The sequence below is a fragment of the Lissotriton vulgaris genome, chromosome 1_1, assembly GCF_964263255.1.
Source record: "Lissotriton vulgaris chromosome 1_1, aLisVul1.2, whole genome shotgun sequence".
NCBI classification, from domain to species: domain Eukaryota; kingdom Metazoa; phylum Chordata; class Amphibia; order Caudata; family Salamandridae; genus Lissotriton; species Lissotriton vulgaris.
Genome location: NC_141685.1, coordinates 1,422,610,928 through 1,422,623,421, shown reverse-complemented (window position 1 = coordinate 1,422,623,421; position 12,494 = coordinate 1,422,610,928). Strand labels below are relative to the sequence as shown.

Here is a 12,494-nt window from a genome sequence, read left to right as displayed (position 1 = left end):
TGGTTGTTTTTCTTGTTAGCAACATGCTTCTACCTCTCTTAGCAGATGGTTCTACCCTGATTTTCCTTTGAAAACCGTTCTTGGTCACTCTATGTGCTGGAATGCATTATTTACCTCTTCTTGAGTGCATTAGATAACTGCTTTCTGTATGCACAATTAAATAGTGAAACAGATGTTCTTCTCGTCTACTAGCCTGCCAGATCTTTTAGATCAATGCCTACCAGACAGCCTGTCTGGTTTGTTTAAGACTTCTTGTGGACATTCTGAAAGCTTGGGAATGCACTAGAGTGTGACTCGCACTAGAGTGTATCGGCGTAGGGGAAGAGGATGCGAGAAGGCGCCCGGCTACATCGTAAGTGATTCTGGAGACCGGCTAGCGGCGGGGCCGCTTAAGACTTAGAAATATTTGTTTTGGAGATTGAAATATTGGAATCTCACCCCACGTCACGGGACCATGTGGCCTGGAATTATCGCCACATGAAAGACAATTTTACTGCGAGTATGCACATCCGTGAACAAGTCCCATGTACTAATTTACAAGAGGCGACAAAACACGTGTTGGCTTGGAAAACTTGAAAGCCTGACATCAGGAAGACTGATTAAAAAGAAGAAAAAGTTGACAAAAATTATCTACTTCGTTGTGGGTTTTTACAAACTTCTGAAAAGACTGTCTTTTGATTCTTACGTGTGCTGGGGTATAGTGTTGCTTTGTTCTGTTGGTTTACCACAGATTTAGGGAGCTGGGTGGTTCTCCCTAACCCTAGAGCACTGTTACTAATATTTGAATCCACATGTATAACCCCAAGTGAAAATACCCTGAAGCGCCTATAACCTATCTATCACCTATACCACCGATCTCGCCTTAAACTAATCCAAAGGTAATTACAACTGTATTTGCATATTTTACAAACCTATAAGAAAAGTCATTATTCATCCAGCTTGCTTATGAACAATCTGTCTTCAAAAGTAGAATTCTATTTACCTATACTAAGTCCTTCTTGGTTCAATAAATAAAATACAACAATGAGATATTTTTGATACAACTAATTGGTCTGAGTTCAGTCTTTGAGTGTGTGACATCATTTCTTGCCCAAGTGTGTACAATAAATGTGCAATAAATGCTTAACACTACCCTCTGATAAAGCCTTACTGCTTGCCCACACCCCCACAAATAGAGGGTAAGGTATCACCTACTTTTACCTCTGTAAGCCTTTGGGGATCCACTGGACCCTGTGCACACTATACCTCACTTTGGTATAATATATACAGAGACAGCTTCCTACAAGTCCCCACACCAAGGTCTACTTATTCACAGAATTATCCAAGATCCTTTTTCAAACCACACCCAGATGTGCCCTATCTGTCAAACTTCAGGGCCCATACGCAACATTATGACTTGATACTGAGCTAAATCCTAAGCACTCAGTTTTTTTCAGGAATATACACCTGTAATAGGATAGCTGTGAAGACCTTTGCCTTTGCGAAAATTGGGGATGAAATTAGATAGTATAGAAGAATTCCAATCAGTAGACCTATAGCGAACCCTTATATTTTAGCAATACAGCACTGAGAGGCAAACACATTTACTTGACGTGTCACTGGTATCAGTGATTCTTTAAATCAAAACACTGTTCTATGGATTCTCCATCTTTTATAACTCCCCGAATTATTATCAGGTGGGTTTAGTCAAATCAAGTCTCATATTTCTTTAGGCTAGGAAGACCACCTAACACAAATACATATATTTTGATTGCAATATCTTTCCACAATCTGCCACACCTGCAACTTAATCAGGCCATTATTCGGATTTGGTCCCAACCTATCACACATATATTTGAAACCTGTAATAGTCATTTCACATTTTTACAATTAACTTGTTTTTGTTCATTCTGTGTACTCTTTGTAAAGCGCTCTGATACCCTACCCTGGGTCTGGTCCGCGCTATTGAAAACTCTAAAAATAAAAAATAAATTAAAAAAATTGCCTTATTTACTTTTTGTAAGCTGTGATTTTGCTTTGTTGATAAAAAGATGAATTTATTATTTTATATATTTGCATGTGCTTTGATGTGTTTAAGGATTCTGATTATTTAAACTGAAATTAACATTTACTTATTTATTCATTTATTTATTTATTCATCATGACATTTAAACAAAGCAAGAGATTACCTCCTTCCCTTTGCACTATGTGGTTTAGGTGCACAATGTGTAGAATGAACTCCAAATCCAGATCGCGGCAATCTTTCTCGTGCATGTCATCTACTGAGTCTGGATATATAACTTGATCCCGTAGGGTTCCGATGGACATGTAGGGCCTGGAACCCAATGCAAACAAAGTTATGAGACTCTGTAATTCGTTTTTTTTTAACACTTTTTATTTCCTTTTCATTTTAAACATTTCTTTTCATATGCATTCCTTACAGACATTTTGTTGTTATCTCGTATTTGTTGCATATATTAACAGTTATGTCATTAACGTACTGTTTATCTATTTCATGAATATTCCCCCTCATAACTCCCCTCACCCGTACCCCTATTGCAGGTCCCAATTAGTGTTCAGCTATATGCAGTGACACATCTCTGGGTGAGTAGTGCGCTATACAAATTTTAACTTGACTTGACTTGATCATAGTCCATACTTCTCCTGTTGTACCCCGTCCCTAGTATCTCTACATCAGTCTACTCATATTATGTTATTTTCACTCAATGAGGTGTGTCCACTCTATAACCCCTTCAGGATCTTGGGGTGTTGGGCTCCCCTGTCGGGATTGTGTCGAGGGTGAGGACGCGCCAGATTCTGGATTTCTCATAACCTCCACCAGTGCCTCCCATGCTCCAGCTTGTTCAATTGCGCCTATCCTTCTGCGTGCATTCCTGAGTAGGACCCTGCTCTCGCACACCGCCCAGGAATCTAGCTCGTTTTTCTACTCAGCTATTCGGGGCCCCGCCGGGAGTCTTCCAGCATCTTGTGATTTCACGCTTGGCCAATATGAAAGCAAGGTCTTCGAATCTATCAGTGACCCTTGATTTAGGTGTGTGGGGAAATAGGCTAAGGAGGCAGTGTGGCTGCGCACAGGGAATCACTCGTTCAATTATTTTAGCCACTTCAGCTGTGACTTCCTGCCAGTATGTGTTTAAGGTTGGACAGTTCCAGAACATGTGCAGCATATCTGCCCGGTTTCCCCACATCATGGACTTTCCACGTCCTCCCTGTGGAAGTATCGGTTAATGTATTTCAGGATAAGGTAGGCCCAATAAAGAACATAAAAATTGTTCCGTTTGAATCAGACATTCCTTGAGAATCTTAGGGGTTCAGACCAGTGTATTCACCCAGTCCTTATCTTCCTTCCATAAGAATGCCCAAGTCTGCTGCCCATCGGTCTCTCAGTGCTATCAAGGGTTGGAGAGAGTCGTTGCCAATCACTCTCAATAGGCATGTTACCGCCTTGATCTTGCCCCCGCCGTTCCTATATAACAACTTGTAGTGTAGCTTTTGGGTCCCCCATCCCCCAATGTCTCCTAATTGCTGCTGTTACCACTTTGTAGAGCAGGAACTGGCCTTGGGGGATGCCCCAATCTGCATGGAATGCTTCGAATAGCCAGAGCTCCCCTTCTCCATACAGGTCTTTCAGTTTAGTGGCTCCCTTCTGTATACAGTCCTCCAAGCCCCTCCATTGAACCCCGTGTGGCTGCGCTTGTATCACCGTCATAGGAAGGACAGGTGAGTAGGGCACTTGAGTTTGTGTCTTTTGGAGGCATCTCCCCCAAAAGCGTCGTATCACTTGCAATTCCTTTGTACACTCCTGTGGTGCCACCCCTTCAGTATCGCCCATAAGAGCACATCTCACTTAGGAACAAAGGGCCCCATTTCTCTTCCCTGTGACTGTCTCCCCGCTATCCATTGCGAAACCATTGCAGTTGCCCTGCTAGGTAGTACGATTCAAACTCAGGAACTGCCAGTCCCCCCTCTTCAGTCGGTCGTTTCAGTGTCGCGAAAGTCACCCTTCGACGGCCCGTATGGGACTCTGTAATGAAGTAACAATGGGACACTGCACATCTTCATGGTGAGTCTACTGATATTTCCTGTTAAAGACTGCCTTAATACATTTGGTAAATCAAAGTCCAATGGGCCACTCTCCGCTAATTCCTGAATCTCAGCAGTTTTCATCATCAAGATTGATGAGGGTTGTGATTCAGAGGTGAAACTGCAATTGTTCATTGAAGATAAAACTGTAACCTGACCCTTAACTCTGTAATAAATGTCTTTCATTTCAATGACATTAACTTAGTTGTGACTGTCAAAGAGTTAAAGAAAGTGTTATTTTAAGTTACTTTTGAATTTTGTCAATTTAAACATTGGTTGGAAGATCTTTGGGGACTGCTAGTAACTTTGAACATTATTAATTTAATTTCCCATCAACAAAGCTCAATTCACTGGGACAGAGTTAAAAGCTGGCTCCCTATCTTATCTCTGAGATCACATATGCCTTTCTCAAAATCATAGTCTTTACTTTCTCACCCTTTCTGCTTCCCCTTCCAATCTGGCCTCAGTAAGTGGATATGTGCTTCATGATGGGGTCTACCCACACTCAGCACGCTAATCCATTCTTTCAGTACTTAGCATTGGGTAATAATTGATAACTACAATGCGGAGCTAATGGTCTTTATCTACGTTTAACATCATAATATGAGGTGTACGAAATTAGCGGCTTCTTATTAGTGTGGCCAGAAGCTGCAGACGGTTTACTTTACAAAAATCTTCTTTTAACCAAGCTACAATTCGCAAAAAGTTGCAGGTCGGCATACAATTATTTGTATTACTTGAATTGCTAGTTTGATTATAGAAATACCAATGAAGTTAAACACAAATTCTTCCATGTTAAATTGGTAAAAACAAATATCCTTGCTCTATACCAGTGGTTCGTAATAGTAACCTTTTGATTTCCGTGGACCACAAAAGAATCACTCCTGGAAGCCAAGGACAAAACGATAGAAACAAGAATACATCAAACAAATACACAAATTATAGAATAAAAAAAATAAAAAAACATTTTTATGGGAAACTTGGAGTCTATCAAAATCTACGTTCTTTTCTAAAACATGAAGCAATATGCTAGAATCTATCATATGACTGTCAGTTTTTTGTCATAATGTATACTCTGTTTTTGTCAGAATATATTAGTGCTTTTTCAATTGAGGTGACCAATCATTCATTTTACATTCCTTTTGATGCGCTTGTGCTGATGCCACGAATCAAGGTAATGATACCAACTTAATTTTCAGGTTCCAGTTTTGAATTCCATAATATATATATACACATATACATATATTCACTGAAAAAAATCAAAGGTTACAGGGACGTTATAGTTAGGCTGATATTTCACTCGCACTAAACTAGAGAAATTCAGTATTTATAGTTAGTTGAGCTCATTATAACTCGGGCCCCCACAATGCACTGCTTATGACCTCACATATTACATCACTCATGACATGGTCAGTGACATCACTGATGACATCACTCATAATATCTCAAATTACATCACAGATGACATTACTGATTTCAGCCCGAGGACCCGATCCTCTGGGTGCCCAGCCTTTATGGTTTTTCCTTGTTTTTTTTCAAAGGGAGAGGGCTGAGCAACCCCCCTCCAGGGCCATTTTCAGCGGGGCTGAGCAACCCCCCTCCCGGGCCATTTTCAGTGGGGCTGAGCAACCCCCCCCCCGGGCCATTTTCAGCCCTGGGGACGCATTGCCCGGGCCTGCCTTTTTACTTAAAAAAAAAAAAAAAAAAAAAAAAAAGGAGGGCAGCCAACAGGCTCCCTCACCCCAGGCTGATTTTGGCCCTGAGGACCCCATCTTCTGGGGTCAAGCCTTTATATATTTTTTCATATAAAAAGGGGAGGGGGGCCACGCGCCCCCCCTTCCCCAAGCGGACTTCGGTCCCAAGGACCCCATCCCCCGGGCGAGGCCTTTAGTTAAAAAACAAAATCCTTAAAGAGAGGGGGCCAAGCAGCCCCACTTCTTGGCGACTTTCGACCCTGGGGATACCATTCTGCGGGCCATGGCCACATCGTTGGAGACTGTGTGGGGGCCCCGAACGCCCCCACAGTTCCGGCCGGCTCCCACCTCCTGCGCTTTGGTATTTATTTTAGCTCCAGGTAGGTGGCGGTCCTCTGGGTAGGGGAGTCCACGAGGCCGCCCCATATTACTGAAATTAACCACAGGTAGGTTGCGGTCCCCGGGGAAGGGGGGTCCGCAAGCCCCCAATATTGTTTTAATTAGCACCGGGGAGGTGAGGGTCCCCGGGGCAGGGGGTGTCCACGAGGCCCGCACCGCAAGTGGAAATAGCCCCGGGAGGTGGGGGTCCTTAGGGCTCTGATTAGCCCTAGGAGAGGGGCTGCGTGTGCCCACCTCCTATATTTATTACATGCCCCCGGGACCGGGCCTACCAGGGATTTATTTAAAAGCAAGCACGAACAACTAGGAACGCCATGTAACATTTTCTGTTTACTCCTGCAGTACATTGTGTGGATTTTTACATGGCACAGAATTAAGCACAGGGGTAAATGAGACCTCTGAAGAAATGCACACATTATTCTCTGTGCAAAAGCAGTTTCCATGCAGAGCCAACTTTTCCAATATAAGGCTGTCATAAATATTGGACAATTTTCACGGTGGAAAGGGGACAATCAAAGTTTGGAAATACGCACAAATGGAAATGTTTGTGTGCGTTCCAAGCTTCCAAAGCATCTTTGAACGCCCTCTTCCTGTTCCTTGAGTGAGATTTCCTGCTGTGGATTGTTACACACGCATGGAGGCTAAATATGCAGTAATAAATGCATTTATGTCTGCAGGAATTCCTTACTGACTTATTGGCAGAAGTAAATCACCTATGACTTGTACAGAATAAGGGAGAATCTAAGTAGGAAGTGTTGGCTTTGACTAAGAATTGCCATGTAAATTGAGGGAGAATAACACTTACTTTCACAATCTACGCTATAGGCAGCGGTGCAGATCGTGGTCTCTCCAGTCTGGCTCAAAGGTAGTCCAGCTAAAAGACAATTTCTGAAAAACAAATGTTCTGTTCCAAAAATCTCTTCCTAGGTGAAAGGGAGATTTTTTCTCTGAACTAGCGATTTCAAAAGAGCCACAAGTCAGTATCCATTGTGGTAGGAGGTCATTATAAATTAGCAGCAAGTGTGGCTGGATGGTCTGTAAACAGATGTGTAAGATCAAATAATTTCAATGGTAGATAAGGACTGATGGGCCCATCTGAACTGTCAACGTCTGCACCTATTCTTCATTCTTTTGAACTCAGGACGGCCGAATTCTCCATAGCTGTGCCCTACCGTTGACAATAAAATAACTTTCTTTTGTCTCTTCATTACTTTCCTATCTAGATCACTGTGATTACTCCATCACTACTGGTCGGAATCTGTTCCACCCAATTTTAACCTTTCAGTTAACATTTTTATTGTTACTCTTGGTGCTCTCCGTCAATGCCGCTTTCAAGCCCAGTATCCCCGGGAGCGTCCTGGTGCCCTAGTGGTCCTAAAAATCCAATTTTAAACACAAGTTGAGCTAAACTGACAATCAGGTAGATTGTGAGCAATGCTTTGTTGCAGAATGGGTATCTAGGCTCCTTTGCTCAGGGTGAGGGGCCCTACTCAAAACAAAGCCTAGCGCACCCTTAAACAAGCTCACTTAGAACCGCGAGTCGCATCACATCTCATTCCCCCAACTCAGTGGATCAGAGTGGAGTCTCTGAAGGTGGTGGCATTGTTCCATGCTTTCTCTCTTCCACCTCTGAGTGGAAGAGGAACATGCACACAATTCAGGTGATTGAACATCCCATGATTTATTCATGTGTGTTTGAATTGGGGGCAATCAAATTGGCCAAAACACCCCTACCCACAAGGGGAGTGTACAAATGCTGATTGATAGGAGCTACATTTCAAGGTCAGAGTGGAATCTCCGAGGGTTTTAATTTCCTCTCTATGAAGGCAACTTTTGGCCCGCCCTTAGTATTGTTCACTTAGAAGAACAAGAGAAATGAGGCTGCTTCTGGTCCCCGAATACTTTAGAACATTTGCAAGTGATTCTATCAATTTTTACAAATTTTGATCTTGATTTGCAGATTTGCAGATGGGCGGATGGATACTCTTCTGCAAACATAATAGATATCCTGCTCGCCTTATTACAGTAGAATATAATGCACTTGTAATAAGGCTGACCGGATATCTGTAACGTTTGTGATCGAATAATCCATCCACCAAACTCCAAGTCAGACCCTTTGCTGCTGTAACAGCTATCTCTGTCGCACTGAGTTGGGAATCCCAACAAGTTAGAATCTAGGAGAAAAATCAAATGAGTACCAGATGCACAGCTAAATTCTTTACAGCAACAAGTAATAGAAAACACATACCTCTGGGGGATGTAGAACATGTGCTGAGGTGGTGGCTTGTAAAGGACCCCTTCATATACTGGCCACAGACCACTCAAAATTCTGAAGAGAGAACTTTTTCCACAGCCATTTGGACCAGTTATTAGGAGATGCATTCCTTCCTCTACCTAAAACAGTCATTCAAACATCTTATTCGATTTTTCCTGTATGTGCATCATTAAAACCAATAAAACAGAACTAAGATCGATACATGATTTATAGTATTATTACAACATGTTATCTTTTATGATCCCTTATGTACAGCCTTGTAATAACATATTTCAAGGTGTGCAAATGTATAAATGTTTCTGCCATGAAACTTTGTGATTAAAAAAAAAAATCTTTCTTCATTAACTTATTAAGTTTGCAAACTTTAAAACAAAGGAGACGGCTTCTGATAAATATGCATTTGTGGAGTAAAGGCCCTAGTATACAGACAATTTTATCATGAAGAATGTATTTGATTTATTTGTGAAAATTCTTTCGCCAAAGGTTTTGTTTGTGCAAAAGTACTCAGAAAGCAAAGTGAAGCAAAGTTAGGAAACTTGATAATGTTCACAAGCTGAGTGAAGTGTGAATCGTGCTAACTTTGTATCAATGTCGGGATCCCTAATGCCGATTTTTGCTGTCATAGGCAAATACAGATCATGCATGTACACCATGACATATGCATGTTTCGCGGATTGCGGTCTTGTTGGACTAGGAGGGGTGCCCAAAGCACTGCCCTCATAGTGGTGGAAGGCTACTGCCTTCGCTAAGAGTTGAGCAGCATGAGCGTGGTGATAGCAGCATACCATGTAGTGATCAGTAGAAGTGAACATGTCTTTTTTTACTTGTGTCACTGGAGTGAGGCCCACAGGCAAACTCATTTTAAAGTTCCGCTGTTGTGTGCTTGACTCACCCTTGGACTACATTGGTTTGTTGTGAAGAACTGCGCAGCGCATGAGTGGTGTATCAGAGATTGGAGTATTTCAGCATGGAAACGGTAGAATACAAGGATAAACCAGTACATAAATAATGAGTTCATGTGCTGGCTGTATGTGTACCCAGGAGTAGTACAATACATGAAGGATGTAGTGCATTGCAGTATGTGCATGTTAAATGTATGTGCTGGATGCATGCGTGCCTATGAGTGGTACATTACATGGAGGATGTAGTGCTGTGCAGAGGATGCGTGGTGAATGGATGTGCTGGATATATGTGTGCCTTTGAGTGGTACAGAACAAGAAAGATAAAGTGCTGAGCAGTGTGTAAGTTGTATCCATGCACTGTGTGTATGTGTGCCTGCGGGTGGTACAATACACGTAGGGCCCTGGTTTCCATTTTGGGAGACCCAGGCCTGCTTGGTGAAACATGGATAGGCTGTTTGCAGTAGGGGGCTGGCCTCCCATGAGGGTAGGGCACAGGACCTTGCCACAAGCTAGACCCTGTGCCCAAACGTCTCCATTGTGCATGGCCTTCGGTCTATGGCAGTGCAAGGGTATACTTTTGTCAGGTGCATATATAAATATAAAGGTAGATAGATAGATAGCATCATGTGAATCTGATGTTGTTGCATTGTTAATTTTCCAGGAAATTCACACCCTCACACATATCAACCACAATATCTACAGATTAAGTGATAGGAAGGGAGTAATACAAACAAGCCGACAGATTGAAAGGCCAATAGGCAGTTCGACCGGTGGCAACAGACATCCAGAGAGAAAGATAGGCAGGCAGACAGATTCATAGAAAGATGCATAGATAGATTCACAGACAGAGTTTAAAGATAGGTAGGTAGGTAGGTGAACAAGATTGATAGATAGATAGATAGATAGATAGATAGATAGATAGATAGATAGATAGATAGATAGATAGATAGATAGATAGATAGATAGATAGATAGATAGATAGATAGATAGATAGATAGATAGATAGATAGATAGATAGATAGATAGATATTGGGAAAATCGATAACCTTATACCTTAATATTTAGACTGGACACCACCACATCTCCATTGGGGGTAATGATGGGTACATTTTCACAAACGATTCCGTGCTCAACATCAATAACATTTCCTAGAGATGAAGCAAAATTAACAAACTTATGGTTAGGGCCACTTGTGTGGAATATAAGCAAAAGTAACTTTAAATACAATGCACACTCAAGATTAGATTAGCAACGCGGGCAGACAGCCATCGGCCGATGGGTCGGAGTTTGAGTGCCAGCTGTGGGCCAGTTTTTGTGTCTGTATTCGGACCATCTTTAACTTGACCCTTGTGGGCCCAGCTGAGATTTAGAACTTTGAAGCAGCGTCCTTCCACTGTTTCTCCAACGCTATGAGTGCTGAGGGGCCCCCTGGTGATGCAGCTGATTGCGTTCGCCTGGAGTGAGGCGCCTGAGACAGGAGTAAGGAGCTTCAGCCCGGGCGGGAGAGGAGGAGATATCGCTGCTGAGCGGGCCCATTGGCTTGCCTGGGCACTGCAGCATCGTTTGGAGGAGTTAGCGGGACTGCCCTAAGCAAGCGGTCTGCTGGTGCTGCTGCCTCCTCTCCCCATCCTCTTGTGGTACCGGCAGGTGTCCTGAAGTGGAGAGGGGCGCACCACTGCGGACACAGGAGGAGCGTGAACGGCACACAGGGTGCCCATGGATAAGTCACACAGCACGGATTAGGTGTTGGAGGGCTGGAGCTACTGGAACAACTGCGGTGGAGGGATTTGCCATTTCTGAAGCAAAACATGGTGTTCTAAAGCTGTGTTGAAAGCAACCCCCGCCCCCCCCCCGCCCCCGAGCCGGGCCCTGGAACAGCGTTATCGTGGGTTGGTGCTGCACGTGCAGCGGGCAAAGTACATTGCAACTAAATGTACAATCGGTGGGGCAGTTCACACACGGGGAAGTTGTGCTTGATGACCTCAAAGAAGACGACCCACAGTGAATTTGCAAGGGGAGTAAGATGGCACATACCAGGACTAAAAAGGGCCCTACCATCAAGGATCTTTTTACTAAAACCTCTCTAAGCAGGCTGGGCTGGCTTTGAGGACGGCCTCACCAGAGCACCAGTCAGCAGGTACGGAGACTGGGCAGGAAGGGCCCGGTAGCAAGGGGCTTTATGTAGTCCCTCTTTGCAAAACTGAGGGAGGATATAGCGACATTAAGGACGGAGATGGCAAGCGATGTGAAAGAACTGCGCCGCGAGGCAGGCAAACTTGAGCAGCGAGTGGATTCTGCACAGAAAATGGTTGATACTAGAGAGGAGGAACTAGAACGACACCGTAGTCGTGAGACAATTGAACTTATAGAGTGTAATGCCGACCTCAACTACTACTAAGAGATTTAGAAAATAGGTCTAGGAGGTCTAATATAAGACTTAAGACGGTTCCACTTCAGGCAGGATGGCATCTGCCTTGAAGACTTTGTCACACGGCTGTTCTGCCAAATTGCTCCAGAGCTAAAAGACGTTGATATACCCTTGGACCAAACACATAGGGCAGGTGCCCATCCTCCTCGCTAGGTACCCCTCAAGACATCAAGACGTGTTTACATTACTACCACCAGAAAGAACTCATAACGCGCGCGCATGCACAGTTTTTCCACAGAACGCGATGAAGAGGAGGAGGGCAGCCTGTGGAGCTAAGGTGTTTTTATTTACTTTAAAGTCCTTTTATCTAACTTGTAAGCAATTGTTAATAGGGCGGGTGGGAGGCGGGGCTGGCCAAACCCACTTTGCAGCAGACTGTGGTGAGATTTTCCTACCCCGCGTTCTCCACAGAACGCGGAGTAGGCAAATCTCTGCACAGTCTGAGGGCGGAGCGAAGGTCTGCGCCCGGGGTTAGTATCCTTTTCAACAATGTGGGAAGCACTTAAGACTGTAGTGTGGGGAACCTATATAGCTATAGAAGCAAGGAGTAACAAAGAGCGCAGGGTCAAAGGCGCGGAGTTGGAGGGGAAGTGGCGGCATTGGAGGAAACGCACATGCATATGGGGACATATAGGATAAGGCGCCCATTGACTATTGCTAGGAAACACTTCAAGTGCTGGATATGGATGCAGCCGAGTATACGTAACTCTGTA

General features: G+C 43.6%; 1 protein-coding gene across 1 annotated transcript in view; it reads right to left on the bottom strand.

Annotated features, from left to right (window-relative positions):
- The window catches only part of ABCD2 (ATP binding cassette subfamily D member 2), a 214,790-nt gene that overhangs the window by 67,178 nt on the left and 135,118 nt on the right, over positions 1 to 12,494 (bottom strand). The window contains exons 5-7 of the mRNA XM_086967222.1: positions 10,407 to 10,501; positions 8,425 to 8,570; positions 2,169 to 2,314 (exon numbers count right to left, since the gene is read on the bottom strand). Of these exons, the coding sequence (XP_086823348.1) occupies positions 2,169 to 2,314; positions 8,425 to 8,570; positions 10,407 to 10,501 (387 nt within the window). The remainder of the gene's footprint in view (positions 1 to 2,168; positions 2,315 to 8,424; positions 8,571 to 10,406; positions 10,502 to 12,494) is intronic.